The sequence below is a fragment of the Camelina sativa genome, chromosome 18 (assembly GCF_030686135.1).
Source record: "Camelina sativa cultivar CO46 ecotype springtype chromosome 18, ASM3068613v1".
Classification (NCBI taxonomy): Eukaryota; Viridiplantae; Streptophyta; class Magnoliopsida; order Brassicales; family Brassicaceae; genus Camelina; species Camelina sativa.
The window spans coordinates 5,576,690-5,600,429 of NC_141897.1; the positions used below are offsets into that span (position 1 = coordinate 5,576,690).

The window sequence follows — 23,740 nt, forward strand, 5'->3', positions numbered from 1 at the left end:
GGTGTCATAAACGGGTTTGATACCAGAATCCGAAACAAAATCAGGGGACACATCCTGAGTTCCATGAGTGTTAGTGGGAGGAATGATTTCAGGTGAAGGATCTTGCGTAATTAAAGAGAGAGCTCAGTGTTAAGGACAATGGTTAGTCACAATGCAGGTATGAGTGAATTACCTTGGTACAAAATGGGTGGATATATTGTACCCAGTCGTGATCGCTTGATTGAATATCATCAGGAGAGGTAACTGGTTTGGTAGGAGATAAGTTAGCAGTTGGTAATGGTGTCCTGAGGGTTACGTTAGCTGCCGCATCATCGGGAGCGTTAGTATACTGATCTTTTGGCACACTGGATGCTGCGGAATCCTTTTTGTTCGGAGGATTAAAATGTGCAGGTTTCCTTAGTAACCAGAGAGGGCGTCAAAACCGTTGTCTAAACCTGCTTCGGACTCTGAGTGCGTTGATCTTTGCTTGAAGTTTCTTATTTTCAGCTTATAATATCTTAAACTTACTTTCTATAGCTTCTTTAAAAGACTAGAACTCTTTCTCCAAAGACACTTTGAAATCAGCCACCCAGTCCTCGTCAGTATTTGCATTGAGGACGCGGGGCCTCCTAGACATTGAGGAACATGGTTTTGGTGGAAACTTCTTTACGCCTTGGCATAATGTGTTTCCTGTGTATGCATGGCGCCTTCTTTACAGAGAAAGATATCAATGGCAAAGAACAATCGCCACCAGGCCACTCCTTCTTTGTGAAAATGTGCCCTTGTTCAATTTTAGACTGCAATTGTGCAATCCTTTTATCTTTAGCTTCATCGTCCCACTCTCCCCAACCGGGTTCCGGTGGAACAACATCAAGATAAGGGGTTACTGATAACTGCGATTGTGGATACAAAATAAAATTTTAAATTGTATCCATGTGGATATGGTGAAAAAAGCAAAATGAATAAAGAACTTACGCCTGAATAATGCTCTACAGATAATACATCAGTTAGCGGTAGATTGTTCTTTGGAAGGCCAGTTGAATCCCATTCCAAAAATGTACGTGGATCACCAGCCCCTTGTATCTTATCAAGTAAGCCAGAGATGTTACGGTATGCGAGCAGTTGAAAAGCTAGAGGGAAGTCATGCAAACGAAAAGTCTTCTGTTGCAGCTTCTCAGTGAAACTCTTTAATGGGTCCACCGGTTTAGGAACATTGGCCTGACGTCTAGCTCATTTAGCGACTGGTTTTGGTTGGGATTTCAAATCAGGTCTCATTGTGGAAATAGTCTTCAGAAAAGATTCTCTACCCCAAGGGAATGCTAGGAACAAATCAATGTCTTCAAGCATCTCGACATACTTCCACGTCGGTCTATGGGTTTGGCTGGAGGCAATCAGTACACCATCAACAATGAGAAGAAGAGCAAGACGAAGCTTCCGATCTTGATTAGTGATGGCAGGGTTTGCAAAAGTATTGTGGACATTAGCTAAAGTTGCCTTTCGATCTTCCCCAATCAACTTGTCCTAGTAACATTCACCATCAACATCAGGACTAGGGTCATCTTCGGGGTCGTAGTCTTCAGGAAATTCGCCACAAGGTAAACCAGTAACACCTCCAAACTCTATCAAGGAAAATCTTATGGGGTATCCACCAAAAACAGTCCACATTTCGTATCTTTTTATGGATAGAACATGTCTACAAAGGAGAGAGTGGAGTAACTTACAGGATATAGGGGACTCAATAATCCGAAGCCTGAAAAGAGACCCCAAACTAGACCCAAGAATCCTCTAAAATTCCGGAGTGCCTTTAAGAACCTTGTATATGGCGGTGAGGATATCTGGCCGGGAGTAAACATTAAGCCTAGCATCGGGGTAACGATCCGTAGCGAACAGACGGCGTGGGAGAAGGTCATCACAGTCGGCGGATTCATTGCCAGATGTACCAGCGCAAGCGCTTGACGAGGGTTTGAAGAATCAAGAAATGCGACGGTTATTTGCCATTCGCATGGGAGTAAAGGGGTTCCGACAAAAAGGGGATGAAGGTTGGGGTTATTGATTGAGAATTTGGGGAATTAAGGATTGAGGATTTGGGAAATTAGGGATTGAGAATTGAGTATTTGGGGATTTAGGGCTTGAGCATTTGGGGATCTAAGGTTTCAAAAATTGGGGGTTGAGAAATTTGGGAATTTTGGTTAATTTAAATTTTTACTTTTATCAGGTTTAGAATTTTGGAGTAAAAAACAAAAAAAATTGAGCAACTACAGTGAAACGGGTTAGCTACAGTGATTCGGTTAGTTAGTAGTTCAGTTAATAGTTCAGGTATATTGAAGATTGTAAGGGTAAGAAGAAGTGAAGGCTAAAATGTAAAAACACTGTACAAAAGTATAGCAATAGTTAGATGTAGGTATAAGTGAGGTAAGATTGAGAGAAAGTAGGTATAAATGCAAATATTTAAAAAAAAAATAAGCAAAAATTGAGATTTCTTTCCTCTCTGTCATCTCTATCGGTTTAGAGTGCTTAACGGGGCCAAGGAGGTATCAAGTATATTGTAGTAAAATCAAAAACCTATAATTTCAATATATGCCAAACTTTTTCAAAAAGTAATGTTGCTTGTAAAGATAGACCAACCTTCATGATGTGACTATCGTAATCGTAATATTAATATATAATCAAAAATAAAAAATCATATTCTTGTAGCCCGCAATCTTGAATGTATTAGTGTACAACCAAAATCGAATCATTCAAAACCTCATGGATATAAAAAAGAAAAACTAAACCAAGTAAATTGAAATAGAATTCTTAATTAAAGAGTTGCGAAAGCAAACTGCAAACCTTATAAACGAACTCAAAGCTTGACATAACTTTGAAAGACCAAAAATAAACATACAAATTAATTTTGTAAAAACTAAAATAAAAAACCATTACTAAATAAAAACCACAAAACATTCATGACCTCAATTTATACCGGATTATATTTATAACATGGGAACATTGACCTCAAGTTCATAATGGTCTTAAACGAAGTTTTTACAATCTACTAATTTCGTAACAAAAATAATGTCACACAAAAAAATTTAAAGAAATAATAATTGTCTAGTTCTAGTTATTAAGTTGGATTGAAGTTTAAGTGTTTTATTACTGTGGAAATAGAAAAATCTTAATCCAAAATCCGCTTAAAATTGATGGATTTTACGTGATTCTCATTAAAACAAAGTATTGTAAAGAAAAATCTTAAAATGTCACGTTAATTAATTATTATTTAGACAATCATAGTTTTTAATTCTTGTAAGAATTTTGTCAAATCATATTCTTCTCCAGCCGACCAGTAGGTCATACACACAACCCATGTGAATAACGTTGAATTGTGGATATACACCAACCTTCTTCATATGACCATCCTAATCGTAATATTAATATATAATTAAACAAATCCAAAACAAATGCTCGTGGTACAATTAAATATTTACTATATATAATAATCTTAACATTATAATTAAGTACAGCAAGCTAACGTGACTTAGCTTGCAAAACAACTCTTCCACGTTTTTGAAGATAAATTAACGTTGACAAATAAACCACAACCCCAAAAACACATAACAAAATGTGTACAACCAAAAACTACTTTGTGTTGGATCCGAGAGAAGCCACCGTGTCGGATCTCATACATCTTCTCTTCTCCTCGGATATCGGGAACAGAAAGTTCATTGATTCTTCGGAAGAGAGGGTTGAGGATGATCTTTCAAGATTCAGGCGACGGTGGATCATCTTTGTATCCATCGTTGTTCAAAAACTCATGATTCTCCTGAAGAAACCTCTATATTTTTGGGGTTTTCTTTTGCTTATTGGCTCAACCTTCTTTCTTCTAATGGTGGTTTCTTCATGATACTCTCAAATCTTTCCAAAGGTCAGATTTTCTTAAAACAGTTTTTTTTTTTGCCCTTTTGTTTAGAAGGTTAGTGGGTATACGTATACGTTGGATTAATTACGCTAAACTTAAACTTCTACGTCAAAAACATTATAATTATTTTCTTCATTTCGTTTCAACGGGAACTATGAGAATATATATAATAGACAAATAATTGATGGTTATGCTATGAATTATACTTCAGAAAAAATTATGTCATTATGTGTCACGCTAATGTTCTCCAAAGGGGTTTTCTGGTTTATCATAATCTTTTAACTAATCCAGTGTTGAAACAACGTCTGGGAGATGACGCGACCTACAATTAAACACAACTGGTGACACCAATATCATGATTACCATTTTTTTTTCTTTTTCTTTTTGCAAATTATCTGCGGTTTGAGTTTATCATAAATATTTATATTTCAGGAAAGATTATTTGGCCGGAGAAAACATCAGCGACATTTGCATCACTAATCGGAATCCTAGACCGGCGATTAGAGTTAGACCAGAAGGTAGAGAGAGGAAGTAAAAGATACAAAGCAATGTTGTCAATTATGGCTTCTAAGCTGTCTTACGAGAATAGAAACTTCGTCAGCTCCGTTCTTCACAACCATTGGAAGGTTTTATTATTTAACTCTTTCCTTTTATATTAACGATATTTCTTTTCTTTCACAACTCTCGCTATAATAAAATTATATAGGTTTCATATTAAACAATAGTAGTTTTGATGTACTCATGCAGATTCACATTCTATCATTAATAATTGACTTTGAATTGATCTTGTCGAATATATATGGTTTGTGATGTGACTGGTGCAAAAAATGGAGATAAAAATGGTGTAAGGCCATTTCCTATTAAACTAAATGATATTTTATTGTTTTGAAATGCTTTCTTTGTTTTTTTTGTTCTCTTTGATACTAAATTGTTTTTTTTAGTTGTCAAACAATATAACATTACAGAGACTTGAATTTGGACAAAGACACAATAACGATACGATATATCTATCATTTTATAGATAATAACACTCATGATTGTTTTCTTTTCTTATTCTATTTTTCTGTGGTTTTATTTTGTTTTCCTTGTAAATTTGAAGAGAACTTTTTCTTTGCCTAGAGTTTTATATCTAAATATACGACAACTGATGCATAGTACTGTCATTAGCTGTATATTTTTTTCATCTAATTATTTAACTTTATCTTATAATCATAAGCATGATCATGCATGATTTCATTTGATTAAGAAAATAAGAGAAACAGATAAAATTGTGTATTGGACTTATAATCCCTCTTTTTAACTACATATGTTGTGGCACAGATGGACTTATTAGGATTCTACAGCTGTTGGAATGGTAAGCCTACTTCCCACTTTGTATATTAAGATTTATGAATAGTTAATTTAATTGGCCCAAAGAAAGCAAATTCAAAAACAAACAAACAACAATATATTCATATTTCACTAAATATTCTTAGATATATATATTAGTTTATTTGATTATTAATTTATGATATTGATGGGACCATATTTTTACATGGGATTTTTAAAAAAGTTATTAATTTATTATTTTATCGAATAATATCCAAAATTACACTAGTCCCAACTTGGGACCGGAGAAATTTATTAATTTATAGAGGTTATTAATTTACCGAGATGAAGAACAAAACATAATTCTGAATAATAAGCAATTGAGATTAAAAGAGTAAAGAAGGAGTTTAAGAATTCTTCTCTCAAAGCAGTTCAGATCTCTCTCCCAAAAGCTCTCAAAATCTCACAAGGTTGCAGAAAATAAAACTTGTTAGAATAAAACTTCAGGATTTGTAAAACCTAAAAATACTATTTATATGTCCAAAAACACGTTATGGACTTATGTTGCAAATATGGAAAACTTTGGGGCAGATTTGTAAAACTTCCAAAACTTGGCTTCTCTCGTAGACAAAACACGGTGTCGATCGATGCTAAGGCAGTGTCGATCGACACTCTCATCCTTCCTCGGCTCCAAGTTTTCTTCCTTAGCTGAATTGCTCCAAAATCCCTTGTAATTGCTTCATTTTGCTCCTTTCATGCCAAAATCCTAGAAACCCCGTTAAGACTCTAAAACATCCTATAAAACAAATCAAAAGACTATAAAAGACTCCTAATATCATGGTTAAAAACCATAAAAACCATGATATATCATCACTTTATCTATAAATCTTTAATTTATAATTTTTTCTAAAATATTTCATAGGAGTATTTCATCGAGTTTTCTCTTTTTAACAAATTCAAAAACAAAAATGTATTAAATAATATATGTATTTCTTGGATATTTTAGGTTACCAGAAACAAAGATCAACCGAGGTGATTGTTATAAAAGACACAAGCACAGTTCCAAACCTAATCATCGTTAGTTTCAGAGGTACTGATCCTTTCGATGGAGATGATTGGTGTACAGACTTGGATCTCTCCTGGTAATTTTTTTTATCTTGATACATAGATCTAAGATCCTGGCCGGAATGTTTGTTTTGATTTCTCTTCATACAAAAATCTTCATTAATTAATTCTGTCTTTATTCAATTAATATAAATAATGGAAGTTCAGCGTTTGGTTCCCCTGATAGAACTAATATTGATTTCCAAAATATAGGTACGAAGTTAAAAATGTGGGAAAGATCCATGGCGGATTCATGAAAGCTTTAGGACTTCAAAAAGAAGGATGGCCTAAAGAAGTAAATCTTGACCAAACCCAAAAAGAAACAAGTTTATATGCATACTACACTGTTAGGCGTCATTTAAAAGAAATTCTCGACCAAAACCCAACATCTAAATTTATATTGACCGGACATAGTCTAGGTGGAGCCCTAGCGATCCTATTCACGGCCGTGTTGGTGATGCATGATGAGGAGAAAATACTAGAAAGGCTTGAAGGAGTTTACACATTTGGGCAGCCACGTGTAGGTGATGAGGAGTTTGGAACGTTCATGAAAAATTCGTTGAAGAAGTTTGACGTCAAGTACGAAAGATATGTATATTGCAACGACATGGTTCCTAGGTTGCCTTTCGATGACAAGACACTCATGTTCAAGCACTTTGGGCCATGCCTTTATTATGACAGTTGCTATAAAGGAAAGGTTGGTTGCATATTACTACTATCTATTATCTATATTTTTTTGTACTCATCTATATGATTAGGGCATTGCATAATTCTTGACATGTTTTGTTCCGTAATGAAGTTCCCTCTCATATGAGAATGTACTTCTAGTCTTAGATGGAAACAAAAGGGAACACAAGCTAAATGATATAATCAAATACATTTGGGAAATATGAGACTTATTGTCCATTTCCCTCATAATACCATTTATTCACTTCCGCTACTGATGATAATCTTTTGTTGTTTGATGTTATATTCAGGTAGAGCAAGAGGAGCCAAACAAAAACTACTTTAATATTTTATGGGCTATACCAAAGATAATGAATGCAATGTGGGAGTTGATACGAAGTCTCATCATACCATATTGGATAGGTGGAGAGTTCAGAGAAGGATGGTTATTGAGGTGTTTCAGGGTTGTTGCATTGTTGATTCCAGGATTACCTGCTCACTTCCCTAATGAATACATCAATGTTACTCTTTTGGGGGACTTGCCTCTTCTTCACTTACCTGACTCGCATCTTGACTAAATTTTGACAAAGTCAATTCCAATTTTTTTTTTTTTTTTTATGTTATATATTGTTGTGTTCAACTTTTCATAAATGAAGATAGTATATCTAATGAGAAGTATTTTAAAAAATACTAGATTGTACACTTTGACAAAAAGTTAAAATTTTAAGTTGTATTTGTTTGCTTTGTTTAGTGTTTAAGATTGTATAATTGTATTTTGATAGTTAATTTTATGATTTAAATCGCATCATACCGCAAAGCAATTTGATTTTTATACATCATATAAATTTAATTAATTTAATTATATGTCTATTAGTCTAATATTGATAGTGTTAACAAAATAAAGAAATAATGTTTACCCGTATAGTATCGATTTAATGATATTTTAACTTTGTAAAAGTTTAAATTATTTAAAAATAAAGAACTAAAGTAAACTAAATAAATTTTATAAATTTGAATGTTTGGTAAATCAAAGCTCCCCTGCTCATTTTATTGGAATTATTTTGTTTTCTTCTATAGTATAACTCTGAAAAATTGTCCTATTTATTCAAACGATGTGAAACATTGTATACATGTTTTTTTTTATTCATCGATTGAGTAATATATATCCATTTAAAAAAATTGAATTACATCATATACAGAAAAAATCAAAATTTTTATTAAGTAAATGTTTTATATAACAATTCAAAATAATTTAAATATAAGATCAAATAAAAGTGAAAGGAGAATCATATATTTATGTTTGGATTAGATAGAGAGATTTATGGGATTAAGTATAAGTAAAAGGGTAAAATATGTACTTCAAAAATATTAATATATATATATATATAATATATAACATTAAAAAAAAAGATCTTTTGCTATCACATGTAGTTTTGAGAAAATAACGTGTTACAAAACGAGATGTCATGTGTTAAAAAAAAACACGACGACCAAGATTTTAAGAGAGATTGAAATCGAAAAAGAAAGAAGTAGAATAATACAAAACCTTATAATTTTGCTACCCCTATCACAAAAGTATTATAGACGAAGGTTAGTTTGTTAATTCTGTTTGAGTCCATAGTCATTTAGTGTATATACTCTTTTTATCAAAACACTTAAAACAAGGATAATTTAGTTTTATCCCACTGATATTTACACACAAAATATGACAAAGACTATATTTTTGTTATAAATCCAGTCAGGTTATCTACCTATCTTACCAAAAGAAAATTCATTTTTTTAAAAGATCAAACAATAAGAAATTTTAGAACACTTCTTAACATGTAATATGTTTTTTACTGCGTTATGTGATTTACCATTTTAATTTTTACTAATCACAAAATGATATAAAATTTGTCTATTAAGTTTTCTGCTACAATTTTTTATCGCTTCTAAAGATATTAGTATTTTTATTTGTTGAAAATTTACGGATTTGTGTTACACTCTTATGTTATTTTGTTATCACAAAGTAGATTTTTTTATTTTTATTTTTATCGTTTGTATATTTTTGTTTTGTAAAACAAACAATTTTTACAAAACAATTTTATTGATATCAACTAAAAATTACAAAGTTAGTATATAATGGGTGTTAATGGTTGCAGGTGCAGCGGTTGAAACAAAAATCCGTCTGCGGAGTAGACCGCTTTTTATTTATCATTCATCAAGCGTAGGCTATAGTAATGTTGTATAAAGAAAACAGAGAAAAAACTGTAGAAAACTAACTATAAACCGTTTTAGCATATAAATAGAGTTGGACTCCAATAGTTTATTGTTCACACCAAAAACAGAACAGTTTAATTCGCAGACGGATTTATCCGCCCCGACAGGAGTAACCATTCGGACCCAATGATTGTTTACGAAAAATAATTATAACATAAGTAATTACTACTTCACAAAACTCAATTTGCCAACTAGCCAAATTCTAGTATATAGTTAAGAATATAGCATAATAATTCAAAAATTAAATAAATAACATAAAGGGTAGGAAAAATTACCAAAAAGGTTGTGATGATGGTGGAGGAAAGTAGTCAGAGGTGGTAGAGGATGGTGGTCAGAGGTGGTCGGAGGTAGTGGCCGGAGATGGTTGGACAGTGGTCAGAGGTGGTTGGACGGTGGCCGGTGGCCGGTGGCTGAAGGTGGCTGGAGGTGGCTGGAGTTGGTAGTGTACGGTGGTCGGAGGTGGTGGTGGATGGTGGCCGGTGGTTGGTGGTGGTAGGAGATGATGATGATAAGTGGTGGTGGTGGGAGGGATAATTTAGTGATTAATATAGAAAATATACAGCGTGTATAATAGTTTGATGGTTAAAATAGTTATAAAATGAATTTAAAGATTTTTTTTGGTTATACGTTCAAATTTCTCCTAAATTTAACCATGGAAGTACATTTTTGTTTGTAATTAAAATAGTTTAGAAAAAAAATCATAAATCCTGCCAGAAGTAAGGGAGCCTGACTGGGGAGAAATCGACAATGGAGGACGGCGAAATAGAAGAAGGAATGGTCACCGCCGACGAAATCCCGACGCCGGAAGTAACGACGACGACGGAGACTACACAACCACCGCGAGAGCCAGGTAAATCTCCACTCGAGTTACTTCGAGAGAGCAAAGCCTCCGTAGAAGAAATCGTCGCGACGATGCTCTCCATGAAAAAAGAAGGAAATCACAAATCTGAGATTCGAGAACTCCTCACACAAATGTTCCTCAACTTCGTTAATCTTCGTCAGGTTTCTCTAACAATCTCTAGGGTTCTTCCTCCGCCTCTCTTTTTTTTTTCCTTTTCTATACCAAACTTAGGGTTTCGTTCCTTCTCATTTCGCAGGCGAATCGTGCGATTCTGACTGAGGAAGATAAAGTGAAAGCGGAGACGGAACGAGCTAAAGCACCTGTTGATTTCACGACATTGCAATTGCATAATCTTATGTACGAGAAGAGCCATTACGTTAAAGCTATTAAGGCTTGTAGGGATTTCAAATCTAAGTATCCTGACATTGATCTTGTTCCTGAACAAGAGTTCTTTCGAGATGCTCCTGAAGCTATCAAGGACCAATCGCAATCAAGTGATAGTTCACATGTTTTGATGCCTAAGAGACTCAATTTTGAGCTTCATCAGGTAGGACTCAATCATCATATCTGACATTTATTCAAGTTCATCTCCATTGAATGTTTACGTTTGGTAGAAATGATTTGAGTGTTTTTAGGACTTTATTGGTATATTGGAATATTGGAGTAGTCGAATGATCCAGCAGAAAGAGTTCTTGCAAACTAATCGTAAAATGCTAAAAGCTGGTTTATCAATAATACGGCGAAAGAATATAGGGGAATCACTTTTCGGAAACATGTACCGTTCATCACCTTTATATGTATTTTGATTCAGAGGAAAGAATTGTGTAAGCAACGAGCGAGATTGGAGCAAAAGAAGAAGAGTTTACTAGAAACCATTGCAGAGCGTAAGAAATTTTTGTCAAGTCTTCCTTTACACCTCAAGTCTCTGAAGAAAGCATCACTTCCAGTACAGAACCAGTTGGGTATACAGCACACAAAGAAACTGAAGCAGCATAATTTAGCTGAGCTGCTTCCTCCTCCGCTTTATGTTCTATACTCACAGCTCTTGGCACAAAAGGAAGCTTTTGAAGAGAGCATTGATTTGGAGGTAGTTGGGAGCCTTAAGGATGCTCAAGCTTATGCTAGACAACAATCGAAAAAGGACTCAGGTATTGTTTTTAATACTTACTTTGGTCTCTAATACTGAAACGAAAGGAGTATTAATTTGGTATTGATCTTCAGGTGTATTGAATAATCCAGAGAGTTCTAGGTTGGAGGACGATGGACCTGATGACGATGATGATGGACAAAGGAGAAGAAAACGACCCAAGAAACTTACTAGCAAAGAAGGTTCTGACAAGACAGGATTATATCAAGTCCACCCTCTCAAGATTTTCCTTCACATATATGATGATGAGATGCCTGATGCAAAATCCTTCAAACTTGTCATTCTCAAGTTTGAGTACCTGCTGAAGTTGAACGTAGTATGTGTTGATGCTGAAGGCTCTCAGGATGGACCAGAGAAAAACATCTTTTGTAACTTATTTCCAGATGATGCTGGACTTGAGCCTCCTCATCAGGTAACTTTTCGTTTTTGTGTTTCAGTTTTCTACATGTGGTTTTGACAACTTTACTTTTAAAAAGCATACTCAATTCTCCTCGTATGGCCGGTCTTCCATACAGTCGACCAAGCTCATCCTTGGTGATGGTCAGGCATTTGATGAGAACAGAACTTCAAGGCCTTACAAATGGGTACAACATTTGGCGGGAATTGATATTTTACCAGAAGTGTCACCAGTTTTACTAGGCGAAGAAGCTCATAACACTGACTCAGCTAAAAGTGATGCGTTTGTGCCTAATCTCTCATTGTATCGCCAGCAGCATAGGGTGCAAACAGTTCTGCAAAGAATACGCTCGCGGAAGAAAGCGCATCTGGCTCTTGCGTGAGTTCACCACTCTGTATGTTTTCCGTCTTAGTTAAAGAACACAATGCAAAGAACTACAGAAAATTTGTAGGTTTAATAGTTTGGTTTTAATAGTTTATTTTAAGAAACACAATCCAAAGTTCTATCAGCATATCCTTCGTACAGTTAATAGTTTTGTTTTGTCAATAACTTGGCAGTCAACAAATTAATCTTCCTGCAGCATTGTCGACTTTGTGATAAGAGCTTCCATAGGTAATCATTTCTGTTGATATGTTTGTTTTTGCTGAATACTTTGGAAACTTCTACTGGCAACAGGGAACAGCTTGATTTGCTCATGAAACATGAGTTACCAGTGGTCAACTGCGAAGATGCTCCGTGGGCACTCCATAAGGTTCTCTGTGCTTTGGATTCCTGGTTACATATACGGCCTTCGGCTAGTAAGTCATGCTCTCTGACTCTGAACAGTGTGGAACAAGTTCCAGAACCTATGGAAATCGATGTAGAGGGAAGATCTATTTCTGGAAAGGAAGATCTTGAAACTATACGGGAAGATGGAGAACTTCCCTCTTTGGTCACAGCGGCTGCTTCGTTAACCAGTTCCAATCATACCCCATTGAAAGTATCTAATCAAGCACGGTCAAGGCAGTTGGCCTTGATGACAAAGAACCTAGATTCTCCAATTAGCAAAGGAAAGTCACCAAGTTTCAAGATATACGAAGATGATTTGGATCTTGTTTTGGACGATGATAGTGAAGTAGATGAGCCAGCCGGGAGAACTGAGGCGCATGTGGAAGCATTGTGCCCTGATAATTCATGGGTGGATTATGGTGCGAGAGAGTTTGCGCTTGTGCTCTCCAGGAAAACAGATGGCGGAAAGTTGTGGAAGTTAGAAGCAACGGTAACTTCTAAAAACGCTGTCTTCCCTTTATCTTTTTCATTCTTAAGTGTTAAAATTGAGTTGTATTGGCAGGTCTATATTAGCATGGAGTATCCTCTTCGACCTCCTTTGTTTTCTCTGTCTCTCCATGCTTCTTCTTCGTCAGAAAATGACAATGGGACAAATGAAAGTGACCATTATAATGAACTTCGAGCAATGGAAGCAGAAGTAAGTGTTACGCCCAGTAAACATATACTAATCTTTACTCTATGACACCAACTATAACATCTCTGTAACGTTTTTGTGGCGGTATCAGGTGAACCTTCATATGTTGAAGATTATTCCTTCAGATCAAGAAAACTATCTCCTATCTCATCAAATCAGATGCTTAGCAATGTTGTTCGACTACTACGTGGACGACCCATCTCCAGATTCTAAAAGAGGAACAGCGACAACTGTGGTTGATGTCGGTTTGTGCAAGCCTGTAGACGGTAAGCTTCTTGTGAGATCATTCAGAGGCAGAGATCACCGGAAAATGATCTCATGGAAGGGCAGAGGATGTGCATCGGGTTATCCGTGCTAGAGATTACATTGCCGCCACTAACTTATCTATATCATCTTTCCCTGGTGGTACAAACAAAGTTTCTTTGCATGTCTGGTTCCACATTTCACCGTGGCACATTTATTTTAATTTTAATTTTATTTGATCGTTTAAACCGTTATTGATCGTTTATGGTGAGGACTTGGAAATTAGAAAAGAAAATAAGGGCTGGCGGCCTTACCTGACATATCTGCTCATCACAGGTTTAGACTAGGCCAAAGCTGTCTTTGTTCTGGCGTATTTGATCTGAAAGGGTTATTATGCTATGTTATTTTCCATGTTTGTAGTACGTGATCAATATCGAGTGATCCATATGAAGCAGGTTCTGGCTGACAATGGTTTGTGTGCCGTCGCTGTTGATATTAACATGATGTACAAGTGGATGAGGTTGTGAATCTGGAATGGGAAGATGGGATTGATGTAACAATAGACGGATGATTTGAGAACTGAGAGCAAACGAAAAGTCCCAAGATTTAATTGAGAAATCGATCAGAACTATTTTCATGTTGTTACAATCAATTCTTGGAGTGTTAAAATGTTGTGGTGGTTGCTGCAAATGACATCTACCAGTTGCGTAGCCCAACAATTAAGGATTTGTTTTTCAAACCTCAGGAACTACTTCTCTGGTTAATGTGTCCATAAACTTTAACATACATTTTTGTAGCTTATATTGTGAATAAAATCCTGCATCAAACAAGATAAGGATCTGTATTTCAAACCTCATGAACTACTTATCTGGTCCAATAAAATAAATAATCAAGCACGGTCAAACTGACTAAGAAAATAGCTTATTTGTTTATTGTTTGGGCAATAGTAGTGATGTTAAAATGGGCTTAAGCCCCGCGGGTCTTATAGGGCTCTGTACAGTGTTTTTAGATCCGAATCCGTTTAGAAAACCAATAATTTTAATTGGGTGCACCCGTTTAAGCCCTTTTATTAACGGGTCTTATTTAATTTAAATGGGTAGCCCGATAGTTTTTTTTTTTTTGAATTTTTGATGTAAACGACAACGTTTAGTCGTTTAGTGGTAGGAGGTTAGGGCTAATGTCACAACTCACAATCGCGAAGCAGAAACCCACCTCCGTCATCTTTTGCTCTCTGATCCCGACGAATCTTTTCGCCACCGTCACGCTCCGACTCGGAGGCTCCGAGCATACACAACCTTTTTCTCCACCATCACGCCATCGTCACGCCACCATTAGAGGATTCACAAGGTCTCTCTCTAATCCTTCAGTTCAATTGATTATTTGGTGTTGGTCTTGTTCTGTGTTGTATACTTGTATGATTCATATTTGCTTCGTGGGTTTTACAATTTATGATTATTGATTGATGGGTATACCCTTTGTTGTGTTGATTCTCAGTATTTGTGATTTGTTTCAACCCTTTGTTGCTTTGTTGTTTGTTTAGTGGACTAGAGAATGTTTGATTCTCAGTATTCTCAGTATCGTTACCTCTTTGTTGCTTTGAGTGTGTGTTTCAACCCTTTGTTGCTTTGTTGCTTTGAGTGTGTGTTTCAACCCTTTGTTGCTTTGTTGCTTTGGAGAAGTTCGAAGTTATTCATCAGGTTTGTAATTGTTGTGTTTCTGGTTTGAATTTGAATTTTCAGCCAATGTTCAATGTAGTATATACTATTGTGTTTCTTTCTTTGAGTGTGATGTTAAGTGCGCCTCCTTGGTGTTTCATATTTGCTTGAGTTTGCAACCATTATCTCACTAAAGATCAGGTAACACATCATCCTTTCGTGTAAGTGTTTGAGGGACTATGATGTTTGAGTTTTGTTTGAGTTTTTCATGAATACGTTTTGTGTGATAATGATAATGCTAATAAGAGTAATTGTAAGTTTACTTGTTAATTTTCATTTCGACAGATGTTATGCCAAAATTAGCATTTTAATTTCTCATTTCGACAGATGTTATATTTGTTTTTCTAGTCTTTCAGAACCTTTGACACTATTGTGTTTTGTGTTTGTGTTTGCAGGGTTTTGCAGAACATTGGGGATGAATGAGGAAGAAACGGAAATTGAAGAATAGTCAAAAGACTAAAGATCCAATGAACTTGAAACGGAAATGTGTAAAGACTTGTGTTGTGTTTGTGTTTGGTAAAGACTTGTGTTGTAAAGATTTGCTTCTTGTGGGCTTTAATTAGACAACAAAACCCAAACACAAAATAGGTAAAAAATCTTAAACGGGCTTCAGTAACAATATCAATAATAAATGAGCAGGGTCTAAACGGGTATAATATTAAATGGATCTAAACGGGTATATTATTTAATGGGCAGAGTCTTAATGGACAGGGTCTTAAAGGGCAGGGCCAGTCCGTTTTAACATCACTAGGCAATAGTTAAAATTATACCCAGCATTCATATATATGCAAAAACAACTTCTTTTTTTTTTTTTTTTGTGAAAGGCAAAAACAAAGCATGATGAACTAAATAAACTTATTATCCTCCAGCTCCAGTCTTCTTGATTCACATAATGTCCGAGTTCGTTCTCCTCAACTTTCTCTCTGGTCTTCCTTGAAGTTGAATCATTCCCTTCACAAAGTTTTAGAAAAAAGTTTTGAAGTTAGATGTGGCAAATCTTTCAATTGATGTACCAGTTGGAGAAATAAATTACCGGTTCGGTTTGCATTTTCCGCATATCTACTTGTTCTTTTAGTAGCTCTTGGTATTTCTTCTTTAAATTTCCAAGTTCAAGTTCAAGCTCCATAGTTTTAGCCTAACATGGCAAATGGAGAAGTTTGGTACGTTACACTAAATCAATTAAACTGTATAGATAAAGATTTTGTTTACCTGCTTCCGAGCCCGTGATCTCGCTGCTGATTCTCGGTTCTTTATCTTTCTTTTCAGTTTTTTGTCAGTGATTTTATTATCTGCCGCGACGGTATTATCAATCTTCCTACCCCTTGTAGTACTAGTACTACCACTATAAATGTTCAGAGATGGTGACAGTAATGAAGACGTACCATCGTTATTTTGCATCTTATTTAATATTGGATATGGGTTAACCGAAGAACATGCTATGGCTCCACTAGGATTTGTCGTAACTCTTGGGACCAAGCTTCTCTTCTCAGCTTGCACAGTTTGGTCGATAAAGCCTGTGACACCATTCGAGATTCGGATTTGTTGTCCTACATATGAATAACCATTCGGCTTACACATGATACATTGTTGCGGTTGATACGTTGACATAGACCCATTCACATTTTGATGCATATTAGAATCATGACACCTTGGAACTATATTGTTCGTAAAATCAGAAACCATTGCTTTCGGCTGGAACTGAACACCCAAACCTGTGTTCATATTATTTACTTTTGCTCCAGAACGAGTTAAAAACTCTTCAAGAGTGATGTCCCCTAAGGTTTGTTGTCTCTGAAGATGATCAGGAACCTTAGTTACTCCATTGTTCTTGGTGTTGTCTTCTTGTGTGATATATTTCCAAACTTCATCAACAGGTTTTTGGCTAAGTGTTCGAGGCAGAGATATTGAGCCTTGTCTCTTCAACCCCTCTTGTGTTTCTTCAGCACTAGATATATTCTTAACCAACTCATCCATGTTCATTGACCCACATTTTTTCCCTAAGCTGGTCTGAAACTCATCTACTGTCCATGAGTATATCGATCCTTGTCGGCTAACCGGAAAATCATTCACCAAGCTTTTTAATCTCCAGTAACTATCCATTTCACCTGACACAAATGACAAATCCAAGCTTTTTTCTAGACAGTTGGCGTTGAAATGTAAGAGCTTTTGTTGTCAAAATCAAAGGAATATTCTATGTAATATTCCCTAAGCTTTATTTTACAACCCTCCATTTATTCAACTCTCTACTTTATTTTACAACCCTCCATTTATTCAACTATCTCACAACCATATATTTCACTATCATATATTACTCACTTATTACTTACTCCCCCTGTCTCCAAAAGAGAGGCGACGTCTATCTTATTTGTTGTCATCTTCTTCACTGTCTGAGGCGACTTCTGTGACGTAGATCTTTTGGCCTGGAATGTATCGTTTTATTACAAAACAAAACCAAATGAGTAATTTTTAATCAGAGGATGAGAGAAATCATCAAGATAAAATATTTATTTTTCTTTCTCAAAAGTTTCAGTTAACTAAAAGAGTAATATGCATTTATAGGAAATCTAAGTAAGTAATTTAACTAAAACGTAAATCAAAATATCTATGCTAAGTAAGCACATGATCCATATGAGATAAGAAAATCAGGACATAAATTAAATAAATGATCTGACAAAAGAAACATTTTACAAATAAAAAGGACTATTATAGGAGAAAATAATTTATATAATCTTTTCACTCTATATAAGTAGTTAAAAGTTAACTTAGAAAATATAATAAATATCTAGACAAGATAATTTTTAATTATTATTTTTCATTTTCTATAAATCTTTTTTCATATATCTTTATTAAAAGAAAAAATTTAAAGAAATGATAGATGATTTACAATTATAAATAAAAACTTAGATATAATCTTATATTTTTGTTAATAACATGCAATATTTAGATTTAATTAATAGAGGTTATTATGCAATGATGATATTTATACCCCTTTTTTTTCAAACTGATGATATTTATACAACTTTAGTAAATTACTATGCTATATTTCAGGGTAATAATTAATCTACTGAATCAAGATTGCCTTAAAATATAAATCTACAATATGATGATCACAAAGAAGTATAAACCAAAAATACGATGATCACAGAGAAATATAAATCGGAATTATGAAAACTAATTATGTACAGAAAAAGAGTATTTTCTTATGAGAAACCTAAACTATTGATTATTTTCATTGAAAATTGGCTAAAACCTCAAAAACAATATTTCCTAAATTTTTTTTCTTTCTAAACTCTTGAATTGGATTATGGATTAAAGGAAAACAAATTTCCAAAACGAAAACGAAAATATACCATTTCCAGTTTTGTCACACCTTTTGTATAAAGTTTAGATTTTGGATTTTAGTCACTACTACTTCCACGACATTTCTTGTGAATTTCCCGTTGCCTATTTGCATCATTAAATCGAATTTCATACCTTATTCCAAAAAATAATGTCTTTGAATGTAAATGTTAGAGAAATTACTTTTCTACTTCTTTTTTCTAAAGAGAAATCTTTGAAGGAAGCTTCCTCTCTACTAGTGGGTAGTTGCGAAGACTCTTCAGTCAATGAGGTCAAGGTCAATAGAGAAACTTAACAAAAAAAAAAAAAAAACATATTTTGAGTCAATGGGTCAACGTTCTTTTGTAGTGTATATAAATAGTCTCCTTTGCACATAGCTCTCTTTAAGGATCTGTGATATTCATCATCTCTCCAGCCATACTTGCTAATGGATTCTTCTTCTTTTTTCCTTACCACTGTTGTTGCTGCAACAATAGGCTTGTTCACGCTTTCTAAAAAACTCAGACTCCATCAATAAGATGATAAAGAAACGTCATCACCACCTCCATCTCCTTCACCTTCTCTATCTCCTTCATCTCCTCCATCTCCTTTGAATCGCATCTGGACGCACCATGTCTTTCCAAGCTTTCGAGGGGAAGATGTCCGTAGAGACTTTCTTAGCCACATTCAAATGGAGTTTCAAAGAATGGGAATCACACCATTTATTGATAATGAGATCAAGAGAGGAGAGTCCATCGGTCCTGAACTCATTCGGGCGATTCGAGAATCCAAGATCGCAATTATCTTACTCTCGAGAAACTACGCTTCTTCGAGTTGGTGTCTTGACGAATTGGCAGAGATTATGAAGTGCAGGGAAGAACTTGGTCAAACGGTGATGGTTATTTTCTATAAAGTGGATCCCTCTGATGTAAAAAAACTAAATGGAGATTTTGGGAAGATCTTCAAAAAAACTTGTGTCGGTAAAACAAAACAGGACATTGGGAGATGGAGACAAGCTTTGGCAGAAGTAGCCACAATCGCCGGTTACCATTCAAACAACTGGTTCGTTGTTTTCTATTTCCATTTAAATTATTTCTAACAAACTGTATATTATTTATAGCTTTTCATAGATTTTTTTTTTTTTGAATGCGTGATTTCTCAATAATTGTTTAATCGATGTTGTGATATCTATCTTCTAATATCGTTAGGGATAATGAAGCGGCTATGATAAAAAATATATCTATTGATATTTCCAACAAGTTGAATAATTCAGTATCATCAAGTGATTTCGACGGGTTGGTTGGTATGAGAGCTCATTTGGAGAAGATGGAACCATTGTTATGCCTAGATTCAGATGAAGTGAGGATGATTGGGCTTTAGGGTCCTTCCGGGATTGGGAAGATCACCATTGCTAGAGTTGTGTACAACAATCTCTCCAACGGTTTTCAACTGAGTGTCTTTATGGAATCTATCGAAGCAAAATATACAAGACCTTGTTCCGATGACTACAATGCAAAGTTGCAGTTACAACAGCAGTTTATGTCTCAAATAACCAACCAGAATGATATGAAGATATCTCATTTGGGAGTTGTTGAAGACAGGCTAAAAGACAAGAAAGTTCTTGTTGTTCTTGATGGTGTGGACCAGTCGATGCAACTTGATGCCATGGCGAAAGAAACTCGGTGGTTTGGTCCTGGGAGTCGGATTATCATCACAAGTCAAGATCGAAAGCTTTTTAGGACACATGGGATTAATCATATTTACAAAGTGGATTTTCCACAACCTTACAAGGCTCTTAAAATCTTGTGCACGTATGCTTTTGGTCAAAAGTTACCTAAAGATGGTTTTAAACAACTTGCTTGGGAAGTTACAGAACTTGCTGGTGAACTCCCTTTGGGTTTAAGGGTTATGGGCTCTTATTTTCGAGGAATGTCTAAGCAGGAGTGGGCGAAGGAACTACCAAGGTTAAGGACTAGCCTTGACGCCGATATTCAAAGCATTTTGAAGTACAATTATGATGCCTTAGATGAGGAAAATAAATATTTATTTCTTCATATAGCTTGCATTTCTAATTATAGAGTGATTGAGAAAGTGGAAGAGTATCTTGCAGAGATATTCTTGGATGTGAGGCACGGGCTTAACGTATTAGTAGAGAAATCTCTTATCTCTATAGAGTATGGAATGATAACTATGCATAAGCTGCTAGTCCAACTAGGTAGAGATATAGTCCGTAAACAGTCTATTCGTGAGCCTGGACAGCGCCTATATTTGGTTGATGAGAGAGACATTTGTGAAATACTCACTGATGATGTAGAAGTAAGTTTTGTCATATCTCCCAACATATCGATTTTACTTGATAATGAACCATCTCATATTATTTTTGTTATTTTTTCAGGCTAGTAGAAGTGTCATAGGCATTGATTTCAACTTTTACAGGAATAATAATGTCAAAGTAAATTTCCATATAAGTGAGAGAGCCTTTCAAGGAATGACTAATCTCCAATTCTTAAGATTCCTAGGGGATCATGATACATTACATCTACCATGTGATTTAAAGTATATGTCTCAAAAACTTCGATTACTAGAGTGGACCTATTTCCCGATGACATGTTTGCCTCCTATTTTTAACTCAGAGTTCCTGGTCGAATTACGGTTGTATAACAGCGAACTTGAGAAACTGTGGGAAGGAATTAAGGTAAGTATTTTCTATTTACTTCACTTAAAATCTATATATACATTTTTGGAGACTTTCATAGAATAAATCTTCAAGTTGGCACTTATTTACAGGCATACCATTGACATTAAATAATTAATTTAATAAATTAATTAATTCTACTTATATTTGTGTTTTTTATAGAAACTAATTGTTTTAAAAAGTAACAAACATTATTGTAAATGTATACAGATTTTATTTATTTATTTATTTTATAAGGAGGTGAGAGAAGAGATATTATTCTTTAAAAATTTGAAAAACTGATTTGATAAAAGTGACTTTTAGCCTCACATACTATATTTTACTTTCACGGGTTTCGTATGATGAGTTTTTGCGGATTAAAAATCTTTGAACATGTTGCGTGATCCGCCTAGCATGGCTGGTTTGGACATAGAACCAACACTAAAACTATTAGTTTATTTCATATATTATAGATTTGTAGTCATAGTTTGGAAAATTAACTTATAAATTATTTAGTATATGAACTACAAAATATTACACATACTACAACACATTCTTAATATTCCAAAAAAAAAAAATTGTATACACATAAAAATATAGACGAACATACTATATAGGCATATAGTTATGTTTAATTATAGAAAACAAAACTAAGTGTTTTAAAATTTATATTCTATCTAAAAACAAATCTAATGTAATTAGGTTACAAACCGTATAAAATGTAAGAAGAAAAAAAAAATATTCTAAACAAAATTATAAATTAATTAGATAAAATTTAATTAATTGGAAATTTGAAAATTAAATAAATTAAAAATATTATATTAAATACATTAATTTATAATTTAGTCTCGGTGTACCGCGGGTGAAAATCTAGTTTAAATTAATTTGAATGAAATATTTGTTTTCCCGTAATATAGTTTAATTAGTTAACTACAATTGTAACTCCTTTTTTTAAATTTAAGTGTAATACATAACAGGTTCTTATTCTTATTATTTGTCTGTGGACAGCGGCTTCCAAATCTCAAATGGATGTGTGTGTGTCTAAAAACTTAAAGGAGCTTCCTGATCTATCAACTGCCACCAATCTTAAGGAATTAAATCTCAAAGATTGCTCCAGCCTGGTGAAGCTCCCCTCTACTAGTGGGTATACCAAAAATCTTCAGAAATTAAATATTAGTAATTGCTCAAGTCTGATCAGTCTCCCTTCTTTCATTGGAAGTTCCACTAATCTCCAAGAGTTAGATCTCGGTAGATGCTCAAGTCTGGTTAAGCTACCTCCCTTTGTCGGTAATCTCAATAATCTTAAAAAACTGGATCTTAGCCATTGCTCAAGTGTGGAGAAGCTTCCTTCCTTTGGTAATCTCAGCAATCTAGAAGAATTGGATCTTAGCAGTTTATCAAGTCTGGTAAAGCTTCCCTCTTCTATTGGAAATTTTCAGAAGTTGAAGATTTTGAAATTACGAGGATGATCTAAGCTAGAGTTTCTTCCGAATAACATCAATTTGGAATCTCTCTGTAACACCCAGACCCGCCATACGGTCCGGTCAATGTGTGGACTTCTTGGTTTGGCTCAAAACCGTAATCTCTAAAATTCAAATAACGAACACAACTAACCTGAGAAAAATAAATAGAAAGGAGGGGTGAGTAATTAATTACTCAGTGAGGGGGTCAACACTGCCCACTAGACTACAATGACGACAATCTACTCACATTCAACAATAATTGCATAGCATAGAATAAGACTCCACATTCTTGATATACATCTAGCAAGCGTAGCGGATTCACATAATCTCAACCTAGTACAAATCAATAATATCTAAACCATGTTTCTCATATCAATCATTTACGTGCATTCATCAACAACAATGCTAAACCGAAATCTCATCAGCTTAGCATGGCACAAAACCAATCTCAGGCTCGTCCAATCACACGGCACGAAACAAATCTCATGTTCCTCCAATCACCAGGCACAAAACCATTCTCAGGTTTGTCCATCTCGAGACACAAAACAAATCTCATGTTTGTGTCCCAACACATAATCTCATATCATCAATCATCGTATATCAATATCATTTATGTATATCATCTCATTCTATCATGCATCATTTCATTGTACCATGTCATCACACTTCTATTATCATAAATCTAGTCATCACATCATAACACACAATACCAAATAATAGACATAACCAATCACATAGTTTCCAAGCCTATACAAGCAATTCATGAAAATATGCTTAGAAAGTACCCAATGTATTTATGCAATTCCCGCCCTCACCTTTCCCTTAATTTGATTGAGAACTGCGACTAGTAACCTGAAATTGCGACTAGGAACGGCGACTGCACTCCAGAAACTTGCAGCAGAAGAAACACATTCAAAATCTAGATTAGGGTTTCTGTTTCTGACAGACACAGTCAATTCTTGCACAACAAGCAATCGTCGTGGCAGTTAGGGTTTACCTTTTCCGGCCACTTTGTCGATTCAGGCGGCTTCCCTGACACTACTTCTGTTAAGAACCACCGTCAATACTGTCCAAACTACTCGGGTGTGACTGGAAATCTCCTCCAAAAACCCCAACTTGAATCTGGAATTTATCTGAAATACTTGGTAATTTTTCTGAAACAAATCCAGTGATTTTTCATCAATTTGCGAGACTAATAGCGAATGGAATATACCTCCGTTTGACAAACCGTCAATTGCTATGGATTCCTTGCAGCAAGATCTATCTGTA

General features: G+C 34.9%; 2 protein-coding genes, 1 long non-coding RNA gene and 2 pseudogenes across 9 annotated transcripts; 3 read left to right on the forward strand and 2 right to left on the reverse strand.

Annotated features, from left to right (window-relative positions):
* The first annotated feature begins 3,452 nt into the window (after positions 1 to 3,452).
* Positions 3,453 to 7,760, forward strand: LOC104760664 (triacylglycerol lipase OBL1-like; annotated as a pseudogene). Its single transcript, XR_015588848.1, has 6 exons — positions 3,453 to 3,880; positions 4,307 to 4,500; positions 5,195 to 5,228; positions 6,189 to 6,324; positions 6,500 to 6,983; positions 7,264 to 7,760. The product of XR_015588848.1 is annotated as a triacylglycerol lipase OBL1-like (transcript).
* A 1,736-nt stretch (positions 7,761 to 9,496) lies between these two features.
* On the forward strand, positions 9,497 to 13,621 carry LOC104760665 (THO complex subunit 5B). Of its 5 annotated transcripts, none has more exons than XM_010483624.2 (8): positions 9,497 to 10,213; positions 10,309 to 10,599; positions 10,864 to 11,200; positions 11,274 to 11,611; positions 11,715 to 11,974; positions 12,272 to 12,854; positions 12,927 to 13,061; positions 13,150 to 13,621. In XM_010483624.2, the coding sequence occupies exons 1-8, from the start codon at positions 9,959 to 9,961 to the stop codon at positions 13,414 to 13,416; spliced, it is 2,466 nt and encodes an 821-aa protein (XP_010481926.1). In that variant the 5' UTR covers positions 9,497 to 9,958; the 3' UTR covers positions 13,417 to 13,621. The 5 variants fall into 5 exon arrangements, 2 of the variants coding, with proteins under 2 accessions (XP_010481926.1, XP_010481927.1); XR_015588850.1 differs by having other exon boundaries at positions 9,840 to 10,213; positions 11,715 to 12,043; positions 12,154 to 12,854; XR_015588849.1 differs by having other exon boundaries at positions 9,840 to 10,213; positions 11,715 to 11,990.
* Positions 13,622 to 15,754: 2,133 nt separating this feature from the next.
* On the reverse strand, positions 15,755 to 17,532 carry LOC104763173 (ABSCISIC ACID-INSENSITIVE 5-like protein 8). The gene is made up of 3 exons (XM_010486580.3): positions 16,226 to 17,532; positions 16,050 to 16,151; positions 15,755 to 15,967 (listed from the first exon to the last, which is right to left on the reverse strand). Exons 1-3 carry the CDS (start codon positions 17,114 to 17,116, stop codon positions 15,902 to 15,904), a joined length of 1,059 nt encoding a protein of 352 aa, XP_010484882.2. The 5' UTR covers positions 17,117 to 17,532; the 3' UTR covers positions 15,755 to 15,901.
* Positions 17,533 to 18,730: 1,198 nt separating this feature from the next.
* LOC104760666 (disease resistance protein TAO1-like) lies at positions 18,731 to 22,605 on the forward strand (annotated as a pseudogene). Its single transcript, XR_015589233.1, has 4 exons — positions 18,731 to 19,396; positions 19,543 to 20,650; positions 20,730 to 21,029; positions 22,017 to 22,605. The product of XR_015589233.1 is annotated as a disease resistance protein TAO1-like (transcript).
* LOC147921564 (uncharacterized) lies at positions 21,926 to 23,405 on the reverse strand. Its single transcript, XR_015589234.1, has 2 exons — positions 23,287 to 23,405; positions 21,926 to 22,622 (listed from the first exon to the last, which is right to left on the reverse strand). It is a non-coding gene; the product is annotated as an uncharacterized LOC147921564 (long non-coding RNA).
* Positions 23,406 to 23,740: the final 335 nt, after the last annotated feature.